The sequence below is a fragment of the Oxyura jamaicensis genome, chromosome 10, assembly GCF_011077185.1.
Source record: "Oxyura jamaicensis isolate SHBP4307 breed ruddy duck chromosome 10, BPBGC_Ojam_1.0, whole genome shotgun sequence".
NCBI lineage: Eukaryota > Metazoa > Chordata > Aves > Anseriformes > Anatidae > Oxyura > Oxyura jamaicensis.
In genome coordinates, this window is record NC_048902.1 from 267,205 (window position 1) to 290,955 (window position 23,751).

General features: G+C 37.7%; 1 protein-coding gene across 5 annotated transcripts in view; it reads right to left on the bottom strand.

Annotated features, from left to right (window-relative positions):
- Nucleotides 1-1,831: 1,831 nt before the first annotated feature.
- Nucleotides 1,832-23,751, bottom strand: part of GALK2 (galactokinase 2) — a 50,658-nt gene continuing 28,738 nt past the window's right edge. For 4 of the 5 annotated variants that reach the window (XM_035336246.1, XM_035336243.1, XM_035336244.1 and 1 more), the window contains 4 exons: nucleotides 23,205-23,357; nucleotides 18,010-18,220; nucleotides 9,288-9,489; nucleotides 1,832-2,500 (listed from right to left, as the gene is read on the bottom strand). In XM_035336246.1, coding sequence (XP_035192137.1) covers nucleotides 2,293-2,500; nucleotides 9,288-9,489; nucleotides 18,010-18,220; nucleotides 23,205-23,357 — 774 coding nt within the window. In that variant the 3' untranslated portion in view covers nucleotides 1,832-2,292. The remainder of the gene's footprint in view (nucleotides 2,501-9,287; nucleotides 9,490-18,009; nucleotides 18,221-23,204; nucleotides 23,358-23,751) is intronic. The other variant, XM_035336247.1, reaches the window with a different exon arrangement.

The following is a 23,751-nucleotide window of genomic DNA, read 5'->3' on the forward strand; positions in this document are numbered from 1 at the left end:
GGAAAGGTAATAAATTAATCAGAAGTTTAGAACGTTTGTTTTTATTCTTTTATGATTGTGCCAGTTTATGAGAATATCATTTATAAGATTCATTGAAAAGTGCTGCAGCCCAAAAGCTTGCCTGCATGTTTTTGGGAAGGTTCCATGACTGTGTGATATGTTCAACTTGAAAAAATAAATCTGAAGTATCTTTATTCATCTCATAGACTGGTTAGAGCTTCCACGAATACAGCTGATCTAAAATTCAACTCAAATATATGAAGGAGTACACTGCTTTTATGACAGGATTACAAGGAGAGACTCACTCAAACGAAGGACTGTATTTATTAAGACCGGTGATAATAAAGCCATAGCATTCTTTTTCTTTAGAATCTCTCAGGTTAATTTGAAAATTATTGAAGATACTTAGCTATTGTTATTTGATTTTTGGAGTCCTGTTTACAGATTTGGTTGCACATACAGCACGTCTGCTGTACGTTACAAACAGGCTATAAGATACTACATTTCCATCAATACTATTAGTGAATGTTTTGAGATTAAACTTTTCCGTAATTCTAGATCTTGTCCTTTACTGTTTCCCTTATCCCTTGCTTTCCTCTTTTCAAATACATCTTTTAACTGTCTTCCCTCCAAATCCTGTCTCTTCATTTCTCCCCTTTGTGTCCAGACCCTGCCCTTTTCCTCTTGAATACTTGATTTGCTTGATCTACAGCATTCTCTGTTCAATTTCTGTTGGTTGTCAAAATACAAAAAAAAATGTTCTCTAGCAATAATATTACCATTATATGTCCCCTCTGACGTTCCTGAAAAGACCTGGCAGTCTACACTGGCTGTGTTCAAATTTGGCAGAGTCATCTCACAGAATTAGTAGTCTCTAAGAATTCCTATTTGGCCTGAATTAGCATGGGTAATGTCCAGAGGATCTCTTCTGAGAGATCTCTAATTTGATGCAGACTTCTGGACATCCGCATGTGCTTAGCATCGTAAAAATGTGCAGAGGGACAAATCTTGTCATATCTTTTATGGCCAAAAGGGTTATGACAGGAGCAAAACTTCTTCTGAGTTCTCATTGTAAATGGCAGAGAAGCACAAATTAGTGTGGGCACAGGAAATTAATCTTGTACTTAGAACATGGATAGAATATTATTGGGGTATCTTAATGTACAGTCATCTCTTTGGGTAATCATCATTTCTCCTACTGAGGAGATGGGCTATGAATCGTGGATATTACACTTCAGTGCATTGGAATTGCAATCTTGAGACTGCTAGGAACTTCCTTAGGCACTGCATAAAGTAGGGGAGAGAGTGCAGTTTGTCAGAAGTTACTGATACTAACTCTTGGTCGCACCTACTTTACTTTTACTTAGTACAACTGAGTGAATTCTCTCCTTAGTTATTCCTTATAGATTTATTTTTTTTTAACATGGTGAATGAGTTATATCTAATCATTTGTAACAGTCTTGCATGAAAATGCAAATTCATCCACCGTATAGAAATGCAAGGCTAGGATTTAACAATTAAAATACAGTATTTGGACAACTCAGACCCAAACTTTGTTTCACTATTTGTTCGTTTATTTAGTAAGGGGAGTATGTTGTATCATACAGCACAAAGATAGCATTGATTTTCACTAAAACTTTCATATTAAGTCATCCTTCCACCACGCTACAGAAGAATATAACTAGGAGGAACGTTTTCCTGCTTAACATATTGTGCTCCTGATGTTTTACTTGGACTGCAGGTACTCCTCCAATATTATCATTAATTGCAACAGAAATAATCATATTTGAGACTAGCATGAAACTTGTAATGTTTAGCAAGGTCCTTCCACTGTTTTGTTTCTTTTTAATTCCTTAGTTAGGTCTTTCATCTTTATAGGATTCTGTAAACAAAACATCATTCAGCAGCTGAAGTGAGTAAGCACTGAAAACTCCGCAAATACTGCAAGGTTTCTACCCTACAATAAAATGGTTCGTTGCTCCACCTGGTCTTACTTTTATGACAGAAGAAGGAAAAGAAAAGAGATCTGCTATAACAAACCATCATCTTTACTTCAATTTCAGTTTTCTGTGTCAATAGGTTTTTGTAAATTGATGTTTACACTGAAATCTATTTTTAGTATTGGGAAAAAATAGATCTTAGTGTTCTTTTAATCACTTCTTCAGAAATATATTTTGATAATAGCAACTGCTCACTATAATAAAAAACAGAGAAGGCTTTCATTTACTGTGGCATTGGAAGTCCTGCCAGTTCTAAATGCTCTACATAGTTTCTTTAAAAAAATTATGTTCTTTAGGCCTCAACAAAAACCAAAGCTCCTCTTCCAGGTTTGGTAGCAAACAGACTATTATTCTCCAATGCTAACCTTTGGACATCATTTTGGTAATAAGCTTTTTTAACATTTTTTAGGAAAGTATTCAGCTTGTCAGTAGGCACCATTGACACAGTGCAGCCACCCCATCCAGCTCCAGTCAGACGTGACCCAACGGCCCCAGATTGCCTAAAACAAAATTAAAAAAAAAAAAAAAAAAAAAAAAAAAGAAAGAAAAATAAGCCAGAAGGGAGTAATCTGTCATATATTAAATTCCTATAGAAAACTACTGAATACTGGACTCAAAATACATCTGTGTTATCTGACTTGCTGAAGTTCACTTGGTTGTATATGATATGCCAACAATTTGTATTTACCATTTTGGACAGAAAAAATCTGTCACTTTAAGCTGCAATGTAGTCATTTCTGTCAATTCTAAGATACTGTCTTTTACAGTGCTTCAGCATCAACTGTTTTAAGGATCACAGTACCGCTGAGATGAAGAAAGCAGGGGAAGAAAAGGGATTGTGTTAGCAACGTTCATAAGACATCAGAAGTGAAAACAAATACATGACAAAAACAACAAAAGAAGGTTCATAAACTAATTGCACAGGATGTAGGCATGCAAGCCATTTTCTAACGTGGCAAAGATGAATAGCTCTATTCTTCCAGGGCAGATCTAAAACATGCAGAAGATTCACAGGCTTCTGCAGGACTACAGAGAGTGCTGGTCAAGAAAAGGAGCGTTCATAAACTCCTTTTTTTTAAAGAAAAAAAAAAAAAAAGAAAGAAAGAAAGAAAAAAAAAAAAGAAGTCTTTTGCACTCAAACATCTGTTTACGCTGAATGGACAGAGCTAGGGATCTATCTTTAGAGGAGCCACATGAACGTAAACAGACTTACAGCAGTAGAGGTAAAATAAGAACATAGTCTCAAAAGAACAAAATGCCTTTAATAATGGGGGCAAAGAGAAAAAAAACAATGAGAAAGAAAGACAAGAAAAGATAAAATCATTGCCAGCCTCAAGATACTGGCCTGCTATAAGTGTCCTACAGCAAATTTCATGCTGTTACCATGCAAGATTCAGATGCCACCTCATTAGAATTTAGATGAATTACTTTCATTACTTTGGTTGCCTGTGTTCCTTATCTTTAGTTAGATTCAGAAAGAGTAGGAAAATACCATGTAATGAATTTCTTTTGGATGGTTTAGAAAACTCACTTGAAATCTTAATCCTCATGTGAGGTCTAATCAGATTTGCAAGAAGTATTTTTGATATGTTTTCAATATCCATGCATTTGTGACTTACTAGTCATAGAATGGGTTTTAGGAAGAGTGAGCATCATGCGAATAATATATTAGAAAATGACAGCTCATTCTGAGTAGGCTGTTGTGATTTTTTTTTTTCATGTATATTTTATGTTAAAAGAGTCTGGTATACCGCTGGGTTAGAAGAAGTTTAGGTCATATTTCAAGCAAGTATTTACATATGTGTTTCATTCTAAACATGCTTACATATCTTCTTGAATAGAAACACTTTCTTCAGTGTCTGTTTGGTGCCACCCTGCATATTGACTCGATTTTATGTTCCTTCTTTATTTCCTGTTGGTGTTTTATTTTACTTATGATTCCTGTAAGCCACTCATTCTCTGATGCAATTTTTTGTAGTTTCTGGCCCATGGAGCAACCTCCTAAAATGAGCAAGATAAAATCCAGTCTCAATTGCAATTAATAGGGAAATTCCCATTGACTTCATAAAGTCCAATCCAATTTTCAAAGTGGTAAATCAACTGTCTGTGTTCATCTGGTCTGTTACCTAAGTCAGAATTTTGTATTTCACATGGTGTCTGGCTTTTATTTTGGTGGGCAAATGAAATCCCCTTAGAACTGTTCTGAACCTTTTATTGATTTCATAATTCTCTGCGGTCATGCTCATGCCTCAATTTTACTGAGTCATTTTAAAATACTTAGTTGAAATAAAGCGTAAAGTAGGCAGAAAATGTGCCTGTTTCAGAGCTGAAGTCACTGTGTTTCAAAATACTGTGGCTACCAGTTTCAAATGTGGTGATATGATTAGGTGCTCGGGGCGTAATGCTGAGGAACATGGCATTTTGACAGGCAGTGCTGCAACACCTGAAAGTTAGGTATCTGAGACTGAAAGAATTCAGAAGTGAGCACCTAATTCTGCTGATACTGGAGGTGTGGTTGGTGCATGGGAAGTATTTAGGTCAAACACAAGGAAGTGATTTTGGAACAGGTCTGAAACTCTTCTTCATTGAGTCTCAATCAATATAGTCCTAAGCTAAGACTTACTCTTCTGGTAAAGTGGGATTCATAGCCAGACGCTCTCTTCTTGTGCACCAGCATCTAAATTATGCATTTATGAAGAAGCAAGCAGTAAGCAGACAGTCACTCTTTCGACAATCTTGCAGACAGAGCAATTACAAAGTGAGTGACGTGGATTTAACACATGGGAGAGTATGTGCACTACCTGGGCTATAGTGCACCCATGAGCACAAGTAACAGGGGGGTGAGAAGGAGCACATTGAAAAAAAAAAGGCAATGTATGTCTACAGTCCAGTGTTAGAGGCACTTGGCGCTGAGTCTTGAGGTCTGTTCCTCATTCCCTTGAAGAGCTTACATACCTTGTTCCAGTATTCACAGGATAAAGAGAGAATTGTGAGTGTGTGTATGGGTATATGAGAGTACAAACACGAATACTACAGCAAAGATGAATAAAAATGGAAAGATCAAGAATGAAAGTTGGTATATAGAAGTGATAGGTAAGACTGCAGTACTAGATTTTGAAAACAGTTCTGTTGTGAGAGATGAAAAATCAGCAATATTGTTAATTTGAAATACTCAAAATTATGAACCAGCTATTCAGAAAGTATGGAATTAACATGAGATTTAAATATAAATTGGGGGTGGGGGTAGGGTGCATAATTCTGTTTCAGAGCTTAGTGTGCATTTGAGTAACATCTTTAAGGTTTTTTGGAGCTGCAAACTTTTTCATTGGTTTTTGTTTGTTGATTTTTCAAACTATACCATGAACCTGTCCAGGCCTTGCAGCTTTAGGAAAATCATCAGGGATAAGAGTCTTGATAAAATGCAGAGTTGTCTCTGTATCATAATGTACCTGGATGCAATGTAAAAATTGCATTTTAAAAGTGATCAGAGAGGATTCTTCAGCTGTAAGGGGCATGGCTGGTAACACAAAAATTATTGGGTTTTATACCCCCAAGATATGGAGAATAAGGGAATGAAAGTTATTTGTAAAATTCGGGGACTCAGGGAAAAAGTACCTAAGGAATACAGGAGCTCAGTTCCAATGTTTTGTTCCTTAACTGTTTAGTAAACCTCCTGTGTTTTAAAAGGCTAACAGGTAAAACAGCTATTAATAGCATGAGAAAGGTTAGATAAAGAACAAGTCTTCTGTCTTTGCAAAAAATAAAATACTGACCAACTGGTGGTTACACTTTTCAGCACTACAAACCACAGCAAGTATGGATCCCTTTTTTTCTTGGCAGATGCTGTACAGTAAAACATAAAGATCTAGGCAAAACCGAAAACATCTGGATATGCAGATTATTCTTCACAGTTTAAACCTTGTAAGGAGAGAACAGCAGTAGACTTGGGCAATTCTGTGGAATGTATTTTTGGAAGGGCTTTTTAAAGTTACAGAGCAGCTGTATATCATTGTAAGAAAAGAATGTAATTTATGTAGTTCCTGGCCATTTCTATAATCACATCAGCCAAGTTTTCCTAGAGTGACTAGTGATTTTTATGTGCCCTAGTTTTTTAATGCACAACTCGAGAAAAGTTTAGAGCTTTTTTCCCCAATAGTTTTCAAAACTTATGTGCTGGACTAAGCTGTATTCATCTTGAATAGCTATACGCTTCTACAAATCTAATCATAGCATTAGAAAAATCATTCATGAATATGAAACTTCTAAAGAAGGATGTATTTCTTAAGAAATATTCTTAGTGGGACAAGACTGTAAGGAATAATGAACTAATAACTTATTTGCCTTGTGCAATGAATATAATAGAACAGTTACAATCATTTAAAAATACCAATTAAAATTATTTTGCTCCACTGTGAAGCATAGTTATGTTCATCATGCTAGCCATAGATGCTTCTGTTGGCAAGTTAAAAATCTGAAGTAACATGGGCACACGTCACTTTTTTTCTTCGCTATTTATATTTTGGTCCATGGAACTGAAACGCTCTGATTAATTTTAATTCAATTTAGTAAAATCCTAACTGTGTGCTCCTTTCCTTCTGGTTCTGTGGCTATGTCTATGCCGCTGCCTATGAGTTAGTGTCACGATACCCAAGCTAGCTCAGAGAGCAGCAGCTGCCTAGCTGTGAAAGCACAGAGCTCAGCACAAATCAGAAACAGAGAATTTCCAACCCCGTGCTAAGCTTTATGCTGCAATACACTGCTGCTAGCATCCATGCCAGCTTATTCAGTGCAGCACAGGTAACTCCATGCTGTAGTATAAAACTTACTAGCTTATACCTATTTGTTTTTCTCTACTTGAAACAGGGTAGTTATCTCAGTATTTCTGAGAACCAGCCCTTTTAGTATGAGTCCAGCTGCATGCCCTAAGTGCAGACACTTGAAACAGCTAGTCGCTTCTGCAGGGTGCAGTCATTGGGTACTTTCGACTGAGGCACCAATGCTGTGTAGTTAATGTTACTAAAAATAATGCAGATGTTGATTTGCAAGGTTTTTCCTCTGTCAATGGGGTCCCAGAAGAGGCTGCTGGTACCTGGCACCGGATCAAGACTTTGCAGCCCATGACTTTTCAAAACTGAGTAGAGCATAGTTTTTGTTTTCAGCTGGCTCTGGAGACAGCTCTCCCTTCTCGCATGTGGACAGACGGTTCCCCTTTGAGTAGCTGGGACAACCTTGCTGGAATCACCCCACTAACTGAGGGACTGTCGTACCTTACTCCATTATGTGATCCAGTAAACTGAATGTAGCCTGCGAGTTACATATAGGATTGGCTCCCAAGAGAAAGAGCAAAAAATACATTGTTAAATTACTAACAGACTGTATAATGGCTATCAGGGCTTCTCTGTGTTTTATCACAAAACAGCATGCATATACCATATGCAAAATAATCTATGAATGTCCAGAAGTCTTGCATTTGGTTTTTGAGTTTGTAGTTTTCTGGCTTAGAAGCCATTCCATCTTGTCTGCAAAATTAATGAGACTAACCTAGCCTATTAAATAATCATCTGTATCATACTGTATCAATTTACAAACCTGGTAAATGGGTATTACAACTTACTAAATGCATATGACTATAAAAGTAAGAATGCATATGGCACATTGCCTGTTTGTAAAATTCATATTTTTGTTATGAACCGGACTAATTTCCTAGTCAAAAAAAAAAAAAAATGCTGGTAAAGTATTTTTGTAACCTTCCTTTTTTTAACTTCAAACTGAGGCAGTTTCTGTCTTCTTAAAGACTCGAAGATTTAGAGAAAGGAACTCTATACTTATATAGAGTCCCTACTTCTGAAAGACAGTGAAACAACATTCCTTGACCTCAGGTTTACAAACACTTAAGACACAGTGTATTTCCCTTCTGGTAGGGCAATAACCTTTAACCTCTTAATGCTCTGACTTAAGTCAGTTTACCAAACTCTGTGCACCCTTCTCCAAGGAGAAGCAGGAACTGTTAAAGGTGAGCAGCAGTATGAAGTGGGCACCACCAGGATTTGTGATGAATTGAATGAGGGAAGCAGCCAGGAGAGGTGGCTGCTGCAGCAGCAGGGATGAAATAGTGGCGGGAAGGCTTGGGTGGGTAACTATTTATTCCCCTATGCCCGTGTTAAAATAATTACTAATCACTGAATTCTTTTTACGGGCACTGAATTTAGATCAAAGTCAGCACAAGAGGTCTGTCCCATGATTGTATGTACCAGAATGTACCAGAAAAATGGAAGTTAAGAGGGGTTGAAATGTGTATATCCTTTTGTGCCAGTGCTGTGGTATGGATGAAATACTACATTAAATGTGAGTACTAAGTATTCATTTTACTTTCTCTGTTAACACATGGTTATACCAGATCTCATCATCCACTGTAAAAGAATTATGAAAATAATGGCCTGCTACACGCAACAACCTGTGATTTGCAGCTCAATTCATGCCACTTTTCAAACTCCGTTTATTCTGGACAGAGGATACGAAACTGGGGAGGAATAAAGGGGGAAGAGAGGGGACAAAATGACAAGGAATATGTTTTGGAGTTCATAGGTCTTGTTTTAGTGCAGCTCAACTGAGTGAGGGAACCCAGCTAAAAGAACGAGGCTGGGGGAGGGACGGAGACTGAATAATGTAGAGAAGGCTCAGACACACAGTGTGGAGAGTAGAAGCAGGGTCGGACATTGTAATAGTTAATATGCTCATCATTTAAATGATAAGCTGCTTTCCAACCTACCTGGTGCTGTAGATAAAATTTATAAGTAAAAAGAAAAAAAAATCCTTAGCATTTCACAATATACCATTATGATTTCAAGGCAACCTAGGAATGTAGAACAGTTCACTTACTCTCTAGAATTCCCATGGTGGCAGTTCTTACATGGTTAAGAAATACACAAAAAGTAAGAGAGTTCAAATAAAACAAGTAAAATGATGTTTTAAGAAAACCAGTTATGACTTCTACATTTTTTTAAAAAGAATAGCCAACACTGCCTAACGTAACACTTGTGATGATGAGTCAATCCAAAAGCAAAGTCTGTAATAAAGCCATAAACTGCAGCTTTCATCTGAAAGTATTACACAGATGTCAGTAGGAAAACAATTGACCATGTAATGTCCCTGCAGGAGATTAATTTGGTAATAAGAGACAATAATACTTTCATTTTAAAATTTCAATAGCCAACGATGTCATATTTTCTCATCAATTCAAACAATATTCTCAACGCGCGATTAGTCTTCCTTTTGGTCAAGACTTACAGGCAGATGTCTACCAGCCGATCCAGTTCAGGACAGCTGCATTCATACATTTCCCTGCAGCTGATATAGCTCTGGTTCATTAATTCTCCCAGCAGCTGGATTGCATTGGCAGGTGCTTCATTGCATATCTTCTTAAATTCCAGCACTCTGGCAGCTTCACTATACACGTGCTTTGCACGCTGGTGTAACTTGAAGGTGGAAACTAAACAAAATGAGAATATCAAGTCATACAGTTATCCATTGTTATTTAATACAAAAGGAACATAAAAACACAGAATTGTTATTTTTAGTAATTCCTATTTCATATCAGAACACTCAAAGACTTTTAGTCTTCTGCAAAAGCTCACCTACATTTGTAAAAGAGATAATAAAGTAGTATTCAGAATTCATCAAAATATGATGGGCACATTTTTATAACATGATACACATAACAAAAAGAGTATAATTAAAAAAAATATACAAGATTAAAACTTCTTGCTATAAGAAGAGATTTTAATGCAGTGAACTGATACGTGAAATATGAAACCAGACATACATATACCCAGCTTTGCAGGTCAGCCCCAGCATTAGTTCCTTGCCGTGTCACTTGACAGACTCATTGTTCCCTCTTACTTTGCAGATACAAGCCACACATTCCCAAGTTAGCAGTGACATGGTGACAGAAAGCGCTGTTGTGCATTAGGGCATTAAGCCAATGCTTTCAGGTTTTCAGACAGGAGCCAAACTGAGTCATGTGAATGCCAGAGAGGTGCCCAGTGCCCTGCAGGCTGATGGCTGCCAGCACCTGCTGGACCAGGGCATTGTGTGCAACTGCTCCAGGCCTAATTTGCATCCATTGTGTCACAGATAAATCTTTTATTTAAAAAAATATACAAATTTAATGTTTATTTTGAAACTGAGATTAATAAAAATGCCATTGGCCATACTTCCTGGTGCATAGGTAAGGAAGCCCTCTCAGGTATTTCCTCAATGCTGGCTCAATGTGACTGCAAATACCACTAGTATAAAGGTATGTTGAAGAACAAAGGTGCTTTCAGTTTTATTTTCAGGGTTTATTTGCCAAACCTGGACAGTGGGGCAAAACCAGGAAGGGGATATCTGTGGTTAAAGGTTCCTTGAGCTACTCCAAAGTTGGGCTAAGTCCTTTGTTTTCCTCAGCCAGTAGAGTTCTGTTTGTTTCAATACTATGGACTTGTTGCTGTTATTGGGGGAAGTGTTACAGAAACATGCATGACAATTTGGTTTATGATAAAACTGGATCACTTGAGCTTTTTTATATTAGCAAATGAACCTTATTCTTTATTGGGAGCACCTACTGCAGTATGTTTCATCATTACAATTCAAGCACCTTGGAATATCCCTTATTTTTTTTCTACACATGAATTCTCCTTTGGAACAAGGACTCTTTCCTCCTATCAGCTTCTGGTCTCTCTCACTTTTTAGAATTGCTGATGAAATATTCAAAAACAGGCAAAAGGACAGGAAGACAGGCAAGCCCCTGTATTCCTAACAGAACTTGCTATCTGACCCAGACACATCCACTTCCTACTGGGCTGTTCCGTGGAGACAGGTGAGTTCTGGAACCTCACTTCTGATGATTTTGGCAGTCTACATTTGCAATTATATGTAGAAGTCTTCCTTGAAAGACTGGAAATGAAATTGTGTCCAGTATAAAGTAGTCTCTCATATACATATGTATGTATCATATATAGATTGCACCCCCTACTAAAACTTCAACAGTGTCTATACAATCTCTGTATCTTTCCAGAATAAGTGTAAATCACACCTGTAAATGCTGAAAACGCAGAGTTGATAGACAAAAATAATCTAAAATGATAGAGCAACATGGAACATAGAAGTTTTCTGCTACTGATGATATTGCTTCTAGTGATATTTTGTAATTCAATACAGCCTGCTACTGAGAAACACTGTGTTGCTGTCTTGTGAGGAGGCCTTCTAAATGTATTTAAAATTAGGATAGGAATGATAAATTGAGAGCCCCCCCTAGAAACGCCACACAGGAAGAACATGTTCTGCTTTCCCACTTAGAGGTGTGTTCTCCCCCACTGTATTTTGTTGCTGCTGAATTACTTGCACTGTGTTTTGCAGAGCAACGCCTCGGTATTTCTGAATGTTGGAGAATGGTTGCGTGGCATTTTTTAAGGATGGTTTCTCTTTAAGTATTCTTTTTTTTATAAGCCATTGTTTTAAAGCAAGGAGATTTATAAATGTGCATTCGTTTAGGGAATATCTAAAGTTGCGTGAGAGATTGCCATAGCTCACACTCTCTTGTAAATCACCATTGAACAGTAGTAACCCAAAGAATGAACTGAAAACATGTCTGTTTTCAATTGTAAGGCAAGAGACTTGCCAAAGGCTGTGATTGATTCAGAGACCACCCTTTGGTAGAGTAATGCTCTACTGGCCAGATTACCTTTAAAATCTCTGGGGTTGCATTATGCTCGTCATGTTATGAATTGGAATGGGTATGGGCACTCCAGCCCCTGGCTGTCAGCCAGCAACTCTGGGCTGAGCCCTTGACAGCATTCGCTTGGTGGAGAGCCCCTAGGCGCAGGGGAGAATTCACTACCTTGACACTGGCTTTCTCTCTGGGAAAGCAACCCTGACAAGCAGTTCTCAAATGAGAGCGTGGCTGTATTTTCAGACTCCTTTGTGGCTGTTTACAGAACTGGTATCAGGTAAAGCCTGGCATCATTACATTAGCTGTTGGTTGTTTATGGGCAGCGTTTTATTTCGGAAAATTATGTTTGTGTTTAGAAAAGGTTCGCCTTAGTTTGATTTTCCTCTCTAGCAGCATGTTTACTGTTCAGGTAGAGTTATCTTCAGGACGGCAAACACCTCTGTACTGAGTCCTATTCTAAAACAATACAAATGATTCACATATTTTCAGCTATCAACACCAAATGCTTCTTGTAATAGAGAAACCCTCTTGGATCTCTTCTGTTTGGATGGGTGGTCCAACAAACCGTCTCCATATAATAAAAGATAGCAGAGCACACATGATATTCCTCAAGACTACATCTATATTTGAACCTTCCTACTCTATCACAACCTGTATACTGAATCCATGTAAGCAGATCTGAATTAACAGGCCAGGCCATGCCAAAGAGCTACAGAGCCCATGATTTTAGAAGAGTGCAGGAACTGATCAAAATCTGTGTGTTTCATGGGAAAGCAACCACATTTATTACAATTAAAAAAGAATTATTTCATACACCACACTTTGTCATGGTTAATAGAAAACTTAAGTGTGCAGAACAGCTTAGTTTATATCTGAGCTAGGGCTGGGGGGCTCTGAAAGAAGAGAAACTGAAGCCCTCAAAGTAAAGTGGGCGGGCAGTGTTGCACAGTACTTGGGCTGTAAGGTCGTGCCCTCTGTGGGGCTCAAAGGAGAGCAAAAAGGCAGGATTTAGGGAAATAATGCCCCATTCTTAAAAGTATTTGGGTCCTTAAATCTACCATTGTATATGGAAATTAGGTACTCAAGCCGACTAAAAATGTAAATATATTTTCCTAAACCTTTAAACTATTAAGCCCTGGTTTCACCCACTTATATTTCTTACCAACTGAGGCGTACAGATATGCTCAGCTCGCTCTACTGTCAGTGGAAGGGGCAGTTCAGGTAACTGTTCATCTCACCTGAGACGTGAATTGCCCTACAGTACCCATTTCTGTGACTAGAGAGGGAGTTAAAATCTCCGGTGCAATGATGACATAAGAGCAGTTGTCCAGCACATGTCTGAAGTAATGTTTCTCCCATAAAGGGATCTGTGCAATATCCAGTCCTGGTGTTCAGCTTGTTTAAAATGCCGGAGCACCGTTTGCATCGATGGGGATTCATATCAACTAAGGATCGCATCTCTGACCAGAAACATGCTGTCAAAAGCTGTTTGTTCACACTGCTGTGTGTTTCCTCTCTGCCTCTTTCTGTGTAGCTCACTGCCATGCAAGAAAGAGCTGTTTGATTTTAGACCTAGACATGCTGGCACAATCAGAATCTCGGGGGCTTTGTTGTCCCTTTCTGAAGAGACAATGTGGAGACTGTGATTTATGTTGTATGGTATCAGCTGCACACACAAAAAGTTTCTTGTGGACTGAAGTGAGAGTGAGCTATACCTTCTATAGGCTGAAAGAAATACAGATCAGAAGTTGTTACAATGAACATGAAAAGTCAAAATGAGAACAAAGAAAACTTTGGGGAGCACAAGGAATCTTACACCCAAGTCCACTCTTAGTGATGCTTTGTCACTAAGTTTTTAACATGTTCACCTGCAGTCTGCCTATTACTGGCAGAGCTAATCCACCTTTCAAGTCATGGCCTCACTAATTATTTCTGAAGCTTCAAAGAGGACACAGTCCTCAAGGAATCTCATCCACTGTTAACTGCTTTGTGTTACCAGTCAACATTCATTTTTCAGGGAATGTCAGTGACTCTTGCTGACCCTTTGTGCATTTTCTCCACCCAGGCTTTGCTCCTCTGCACAGGATCTCTTTAATACCATCTGCGAGCAGCTAGACTTAACTCACTTACCAGCCACCAAAGGCCCTTGAAAGAAGCAGTGACATTTTCCAGTACACTAATAGTTCACACTGCAGAAAAGAACCTTGCGATTTGTTAAGACACAACTAATATTAATGAAAGTTCGTTCAAAATCCATACAGAATCTCTTAAATCAAACAAAAGTCCCGGGCTATTTGTTCCAAACCAAAATGTCAGTTAGTTAAACGTAACAGAGAAGTTTACTGTGGGTTTGCAACTGTATGGTTGTATTTTTAACTTTATTAAAAATTGTGTAAACCTGTCCGCTCCACTTACATGGATTTTTTTTTCTTTATAATTAAACGTTGTGGCTTCCCAGCAACTCATATGATTTGTTGTAACGTCAGTTTCAGATTCCTTTCTTTAGGGACTTCCTGTACAATTCTATCTAACCTTTAGCTAAAGACCAGCCTCTTCAGGCTGTATATTTTTTTCTGGCTACTTTGGCAGTTTCTTATGATGTGTTTCACTGTAGATTAATGAGCTACACATGGCTGATAGAACTGTTATAAATTTACAACAGGAAAAACTCACCAATGCAAAATCATGGAGGGGACAGTTTCTACCACCATTACTCATGTGGAATAGTACCTTTCTGTTAGGCATCCTGCTGATTGAACATGAAGAGGGTGAAGGTTTCTGGCTCATAATGTATATGAGAAAAGGCTGCCAGATGCCTTTAATTTGAGCCAGATTGTGAACCCCCCCCTACTCAAAGTGGGGAACAGTTACTCTACTGGGACTGCTCAAGTGACTGTTTGTAATCCGGCTTTCTGAAAATAAACGAGGGACCGGCCATTGCTGGATTCAGCAACCCTTTTAGCAGACACCTGCTTTGAGAGTATGGTAACTACCAATTTTGAGCTGTTTTTTTCTCCAGAGACATGCGAGCTTTAGCAAGGCTGTTTTGACTGACCTAGAAGACTCACTGCCCATGCCTGACCTGTGGCAGTCCCGAAAGGCCTACCTTGACTGAGTACCTGTATGGGGTCTGCCTGGAGTGGACACGTCCTGGGCCTCATCCCAAGGAAGCTGTGGTTTAATGGAAGGAGATGAAGTGTGCCCCAGTTTGGCACAGGGATCAGGCTGAGGATGTGATAGGCACCCAGACCCCAAAGCTGGGAAGTGCTCTTAGGTTCACCAGTTTGGAGGTAACTTCTGTTCTTGTAAGTCAGGGGCACTCTATGGCCGCACACAACAAAGCTTTATGTGTGGCTGAGCAGCATGTCTGAGTCCACCTTCACATACAGCCGTGCCTTAGTTTCTGTGCAAATAAAGTAAAAATTGTTCTTGTGTTGAGATCACCAATAATACAGATAACTTGGCAATGAGAATGAAAGGCTATTCAAACACCACTCCTTCATGCTACAGGACGGTTTTAGAATTATCATTCCAGGAGACAAATAGGAGGGCAGTTCAACAGCCAAATCCTGACAACAAATGGATGCCTGTTATTCCCATGACAACTCACTTCCCAGGTTTAAATGCCACAATTAGATTACAATTTTATATGTGAAAAGGAAAAATCAGTTTAAAAATAACTCACTTAAGAACAACAAAAAAAAACTTCTTATAGTTAAAGGAATACACTTTTACAGGAGAGTATCGTTTTGTGGTGAGGCTTAGAAATACTTAATGTCCCACAATAACCACACACTAAATGTTCTGTGAAGCGCTCAAGTCCAAGATAAAATTAAGGCATAGTGCACCTTAGAATGTAAGAAATATTATTTGCTCTAGAGATGTTCAGAAGCCACAAGTGCAATCCATGTGTAAACATTTGGAAGGGGGATTTAAAGTCAGGATTTTGAGTTGGCCAAGGAACAACTGCAGTAAGTTTACAAAGGCTTTATGCGTCGTCTTCTCCAAACCTGGGGAACAAGTGGGGCTGTACAGTGAGACACTGCAGGAATCCCTGAGTACCTGCCTATAAAAGGGATGCAAAGTGGCTGTGCATCAGCCACAGCCTGGGACTTGCCCAAAGCCTGTCCATGTGATTTTTTGGGGGGATCTGGATATTTTCTTTGGTCAGCCTTACACACACACAGAACTTTGTGCAAGTATACAGTACCATCACTGGAGCAGTAGAGGAAGGAAAGCTGGACTGAAGGCTAAAATAATATACATAGCACTGTCAGATCCTTAAACACAAGATACAGCATCAGTAATAACGTTAACTATCACTTTGAGTAATACAAAGGAATTAAAACTACTGACAAATTAAATTCAGCCACAGAGAAAATTCAGATTCCAGTAAATGATCTAACTAGTACTTCTCATGCACATATTTTACACTTAACGTTGTAATATTTTATCAGAAAAGTTGATAAAACCTATACAAAGGAATAAAAGGTACCTTACATGTTAGAGCTCTCTTTGCTCTTGTTGAACATGAGTTCAACATTCTGAAATCCTCTGCAGAGATCATTTATTTCTTGATGGGTTTTCTCACATAAAGAAGCCAGGCTTTGTCATTAAAGTACAGTGGGAAAGTAGAGGGGAGATAAGGAAAATATTTTGGTCAAACACCCTCTGGTTTTCCAAAGCCAACATAAAGTGAAATTTGTCGAGTGTGTTAACAAAAAAGAAAAAAAATACTGTGCATTTAGATTTTCTTTCTGTGTCTGTCTTGTTTCTTCTTTGAATATAGTATTACAGAAATCTGTTACTTAATTTTATATTGTACATGCAAAAAGACTTCCAGCATAACCCATTCTAATTGGCCTTATCAAATGAAATCATGGTCATGCAAGTTTAAGAGATTCCGTTCAGCAAACATCTGCAAACACTATTCAGAGCCACAGTATAGCATTTCTTTTGAGTTTCTTCTACAGCTTTTGAGTTTAAATTTTTTATCCAGGTTTTGGGGGAGGGAGGGACGGACAACACAACATAACCTGAATAAAACAATTCGGTTCTACAGAGCTGTAGATTTTTATTTTATAAACTAGGTCTGTAGATTATAAACATCTGTAAGTCTTGTACTGCTTCATAAAGGGGAGTTAGGGGACAGCATAAAAGATTTAGAACTTTGTAGTTCCCCGTGAAAATGCTGCAGAGTACATCTACAGAGTTCAGTCTTGTACATACAACACAGAATGATCATAGCTCTCTCTTTCTGTGAAGATCAAGAGCTGGAGTAAGATACCATATTCCATGCTGGTACTCCTCTGGCAGTGTAATTAGACAGTAAGATAATTTTATGCTCTCTGATATCACTGTCTTGCAAAACAGGTTATAGATTCAGGCCTGATCTCAGCTCAATATATAACATTTACAATTGTTCCAGATATGCATATTATTTAAATATATGCACCAGTATGCATATATATATATGTTACTATTTTATATGCATCAAATATGTAACTCCCTGAAAGCAGTCTTGGCAAGGATATAACTTGGCTGTGGAGAACAGCAGAGGTATTAAAGCCACAGAATAGAAACAAAAGAAGTATGGATTATTTTAAATGCATAAAATAAATATACTAATCTCAATTAGAAATGACTATGTAGGCAAATTAATGATTTCATAAATGCTCTATTAAGTATTATTAGAAATCCTACAAAACAATTCTTTCAGAAGCCAGTCAATCTTTCAAAAGTCATATACAACAATAATCAAGACTACATGGTCTAATTATATGCGAGAATATGTGGGAAATACATTTAGTAGTAAATTGTTTACCTGCAGCAACATTTTTTTTAAATTAATAAACTCAGGAAAGAGTGGCCCAGAAGATTTGCTGCATGTTTTATTAAGTGACCATGTATTTATCAAGAAGCACAAGCTTCACCTGTGCTAGCCCTGAACACCAGTTAAAGGACTGTAGACAGAACTCATTTGATCAATGCTGTAACCATCCAAAATGTTTGGTTTTGTTTGAGCTATGGCTTAAAAGGAAGCCTAGCTTAGTGTTTTCCCTGGAATAAAGCCTGGGTTATTTAGAGATGATTCTCAAATATTACAGACTAATCTAAAATAGTAAGTGATCTGCTACTTCTACCATTTAAGAAACCGTTCTGCCATTTAGCATCTTGCCACCTAAGATTCTGGAGAAGTATTCTGGCAAGACTTGTGCGCTACTTACTAGTACTAATACAGAACTATTTTATATAACACAAACATCGTGCAGTAAAAAACGCCATTTCATATATGCTTACCATCTTGCATGTTTTGACTAAGGATCTGAGAGCGGAGGTCCTCCAGGCTAATTCCCAGGCATTTACAAATTTCCTCTGTGCTGTAAGGCTCAGGATGTAGTACCTCCTCGACAATGGTCAGCATTTCCTCTAGGCTAACTCCTAGCTTGGTTTGCACATCTTGGAGTCTCAACATTTTTTTCCAGTCCAGGCCTCTTGACTTTGAGAGAAGCTAAGATTTTAAAAAATAAAACATATTGTGCTTTCCAGTTTAAAACTAACATTAAATTGTCCATTAGCAGCTTTAAGACCCATTTGTTCTTTTCACTTCTTAATTGGAAATCGTCAATAGCCACTTCCAAACCACACAGAGCAGATAATTACTGTATTTTTATATAAAAGCTCTGAATGTCAGATACACTCCCCTACATGAGACATTGTCCGTGAAAGCCCTACTGACATTGTGTGATATCAAATCAGTGATTCATCCTTTTCCATGGATGTTATTACTTCAAACAATTGTTAATATTTCAAAACCACATTCAGACTATTGCTTATACAAATGTTACAACATTGTAACACTGCAAGTCCCCAAGAAGTCTGTTTCTGCACTAATTTGCTCTAACATTGAGAACACAGCTCGATCTTTCCAAGATGCTCCTGCAGTTTCCTAGAGACCATTGTCACTACAAACCTTTCTCATAATAGTCCTAAAAATATGAAAGTAGGTAGGCATAAGATTTGCGCTGGAAAATTAACTGTATTCTTTCTCAATGTCTAGTGTTTAGGGTAAATTATAAATAAGCACATTCTTTTAACACAGAATTTAAAATTTTGAGCCCTACAAGGTTACGATGTGTTATTCAGAATCTGTTCTGTTCCTACATGATTGCCATTATGCTAAGTAGTTCTAGATAAATGTGTTTTTCCCACTCCAGATGATGATGTCATGTGTTATGTATCTTTGTGATGTTTTGGCAATTGACAAACACACCAGAATCCTAAAAGAAAATATGTCAAAGAGGCTTTTCTCCAGAAGGTTGCTGCATGTGATGATGCTCCGCTGTGCATAATGAAAACACCTGAGCAAAGCAGCTTTCCTCATGCCTCCATGAGGTGGAATATTTTAAATGTTATTAATGATGGAATTATATTAGGTGGTTATTGTGGGAGCCTACTGATAAAATACCTTAACTGCAACAGATCACTACCAAGAGACAGATGAGCAGGGATGTGCCAACATCACTTTACTGGATTGATAAATACACGATATGCCTCTAATTCTGCACCATTTAAATTGAGATTAAAGTTTCCACATATGCCAGATCAGGCTTTATGTTTGCAGAGAGTTTAAAGTAGTGCAGCAAAATCAGGGAATTAATTACATTTCCCATTCAAATCCATGTTAAAACCTCTATCAATCAGGCCAAAACTTTGCCCAATGTGTCTTGCTATTCTTTTCAATAAACACTGGTTTTGAGTGAGATTGTTTTGAAGTCATTTAGGTCTCGATCCAACAAAGCAATTTAGTACGTGTGTAACTTCCTGCATTAAAAAAGTCATGGGATTTACATACATACATGCCTGAAAAGTATTTGTGTTGCTTTGTGTAAAGTTAGAGCATGAACTGGATGTTTAAGCAGATCTACTGTCCAGCTGTCTGCTACAGATTCTCATCCTCCCGCTCTCCTCCAACAGCGCTTCTGCCGGGGCTTTTCCAATTTTACTTTATTACGGCACTTTAAAGTTAACTACTTTTGGTGCCATCTAGTGACTTGCTGAAATTTATATGAAGCTTAGCAGAGCAGAACAAACAAAATCCAGTCAAAATCCCAATCATATGACACTGCTGTCATTTAAAACGGTGTTGTATGTGGCAGTGGAGAAAGAAACAGCTGTGTCTAGTGGCTAACGCAGAAATCAAGGTGAGAAAATTTTCTGGTGAAAGACTGCTTAAGCCTCTTCTGGACTGCTTTTCAAAGGCACTGTGCACGTAGACCTCCGTTGCTTTAATGTACTTGTATTTTGGCTTACTTATTGATCAGGTACAGTAGTAATTATTGCTTCAGTTATTATATTTAAATATTCAGTAACTCCTGTGTTGGTGCATGTTTATGACACGAACTTAGATCTGTTTCAAGATGCTAAATGAATGGAAATTTTCCCCCTCATAATTTAATCCTAATGTTCAGCATCCCCTAAACTTTATTACCATAATTAAAATAGAACTAAGAATTTAGAAAAAATAATATAATGCTCTCTAAGGCAACAAAAGTCCTACTTACTTGTAAAATAAATAATCCAGCTAGAAATATCTGTCACACACACTGTGCCATCTACTCTAATTTCTGTTCTTGAGTGGAGATGCTGTATTTCAGATGAGCTAACTACATTGAGTTTTACAGGTCAGATGTTCCAAATGGAAACTGGCACCTTCAGGCCTATGGGCAGGGCTTTTTTGTAAAATTTCATATTGCTTATAGCGAAGTTTCAATTGTAACAGCACAGGGAAAAATGTTATGGGCAAAAAGATTTTTTTTTTCATATATATTTTTTAATATCTAGCTGCAGCAGCTCAAATTGTAATGGACACAGAACAGAAATTAGAAAAATCCCATCTATGAAATGTACAAATGTAATCCCAGTGCTGATCCCCACAGTTGGATATTTTCTTGATGATCTCTGACTAGATGGATTAAAGATGCAGACATCATCCAGCTGGCTCTTAACTGTCAGGATACGGGATCTGTAGCCTTTATTGTCTTACTGTTCAACACAGGCACACTGGAATACGGTATGCAACTGACAGTAAAACATACTCAGTGAATGATGGGACATATCTAAATAAAAGAAAGCCTGACTAAGAAATATTGGGATACTTAGCCTTTATATAACAACATCATTTTCTTACATTTCACATTTCTATATACCATCTGAGTGCCTTCTCACACTTAACACACATTGGCTGATTAACGACATGGTATCCCATTTGCAGACATTCTTGGCACCGCTATAGCTGAAACTGAACTGAAGTACACGCTGCGAAACATGGGGATACCAGAATATTCAGTAATGCTCATACTCATCCTGCAACACCTACTACACAAGTGTTCTAAGGTATAAAGTACATGTTAATTTCCTTTGGAACTGAGAATGTTCCGAGGAACATAATTGACTTTAAACATGCTGTTTAATAGTGTACAGGAAAGTACTCAGAAACTAAAGCAAAAATTGAAAAAGAAGAAAAAAACAAAACAACAACAAGAACAGCAAAAAAATCAAATAAATGGCTGTCTAGAAGGGAAAGGCATGGAACCAGAGACAGGCAATTTTGTGAGGATGCTCAAGATTTCATTTGCTGTTAGACAGACTGATATCAAAACATTCTGTACTAATGCCAGCAGAGGCATGTTATATCAGTATCTTTACTTACACAGATTTCTGCAAGGAGTAAGAAATATGAAAAAGGCCTAAGGTGGAAGAGGGGAAAAAAGCCCATCCTAAGGCACTTACCAATTTCTTGTAAAATATTATTGTGAAGCTCTGCATGTTATTTCATAATTCCATTAGCTTAATGGTGCATATAAGACTTCCCTGCTTCCACTTACATACCTGCCGTCCTTCACCCCACTGTGACCTGCTCCTAAAGACAGTCTTATCCTGGCTAAACATATTTTTATAGTGTGTGCAGCTTTCCATCTGGGTAGCATATGTTTAAAAATAGACAGGTGTATGTTGTTAGTCTACTTAAAATCATGGATCTGCTAAAGGTACCTATTTAGGGACTGCATCATAGCTAACAGGAGTGCAAAAAATCATTCTTGCTTGCCACCTTTTGCAGTTTACTACACAGGTTCAGTAATTTAAAGCAATTTAGAAAACTCTGATTTAATTTGCAAAAGCTGGCATATGGAACGATTAAAAGGTCTTACATTGTAACGCACTTATTATTACAGTTTGCTTTTCAAAACAGATCATTTTGGACCCTAAAAGACCTGGTTAGTTGATCAGCTATCCTAAATTAGAGGTTTATCAGTTATGCCAGTACCATCACACTTACCTTGATTTGCTTAAAGGCATAGGAGTCTTCATTAACTTCAATAACAACAGCTTTAATATCTAACATAACACCTAAAATGCAGCTGTTTTTTATACTCCGGTTGAAAGCCCATTTTAAAAGTCACCTGAAGTTTAGCTTCCCTCCTGGAAAAATATCCCAACTAGCATATTTTATATTACTTTTGCCTGATAATTTCTTCAACTCTCGCTTTTTTTTAGCATTAACTATGGTATTTTTTCATAGAATTATTATGCCAACAGGTGCTCAAAGTACCTGTTTGTTTAGATTGAGTATTAGAGCATTGCTTAGACTTTGGCCAAATGTTTTGTGGCAAGGAGTTCCATGCAGCACTTTTAAAACTTTCATCTACACTTTGTGACCCAATTTTTCTTCTTTCACACAGCACTCTATGTTGGGTATAATTTTGAATCTTTATGCTTACTTGTCCTTTAATTTAATCAAAGAAAAATCCACTGTATTTTTATAACAGAGTTAAATCAAACCCTACATCTACATATTCCTAAACACATGGTCGGCAAAATCTGTAATTAAAGTGGAACTTAGATTTGTCATGTTCAGATTTCGTGTATTTTAGAGATAATTGCAAACTACAAACTGGCAGTGCAACCTAAATGCTGGGGTTTGATTCAAGGCTGTTTTTAAACTTCGCACTAACATGCATGCTGCTATTCAGCATTTCCGATATTACTTCCAGGCCTCCAACTAGTAGCTTTGATGTCTTCTAAATCCTTGAAAATATGCATCTACTGCCATATATACATATAAACATGTGACCACACTGGTTGCTTTCCATCATTTATCATTATTCAGCTTTAATTAGAAACAGTCTATCTCATTAACTGAGAATATTTATTTGCTGAAAAATAGACATATTTCCTCCGTTCAAATATAATACAAAATAAATAGAATTAAATCACATAATCTTCTATATAAGGGCACTGTCCCTGCACTTCCATTAAACTCAGCAGGAGTCCTTTTTTCTGCAGAGATGGAAGTGTCTGGTTCTGGAAAGAAAAATGCTACTTAAAGTAGCACCTAGCCAGGTGTTAAAGTAAAGATACAATTGGTCAGAAGTGGAGAAAAGCACATATTTAGATGAAGGTTTCATTAGAGTTTGACATAAGCCATACGTTACCTTTGTAGCCAGACGACACTCCATTACCCTAATATTGTAATGAGAAGTTGCTGCTTTATTCATTTCAACACAACTGTTAGCAATAACAAACACTGCTCCACTTGGAAGTCTAACATCAGTTGCCCTCAGAGGACTGAACTCTATCAACTTGGCCTATCGGAAGGAAAATGAATGGTTAGTTTTAATTAACTACTAGCTATCAGTGCACTTAGTTCTATAAATCATATGCAAATTTGCATGTTTTTTCTCTTGGAAATCCAGGAACAGTTAATGAAGGAAACTGACATGAAACAGCAAGAAAAGAGATTTAACCTCATTGGCCAAGCTGCACATACATTTCAAACCCTTCCCTTGTAGCTGGATTTTAAAATGTTTCCATTAAGTCTTTGGGTTTTTTCAGGGTTTCACAGAACCCCACCCAACCTATTTTTCTTGCCTGTTTAAGACAACAGTTTTTCTTTGATCTACAGAAAAGTACCAGGCCTGGCCGAAGCTAATGTATGTGCTACTAGAAACAAGCAGCTTCACATTCCCTTCCCCTCTACCA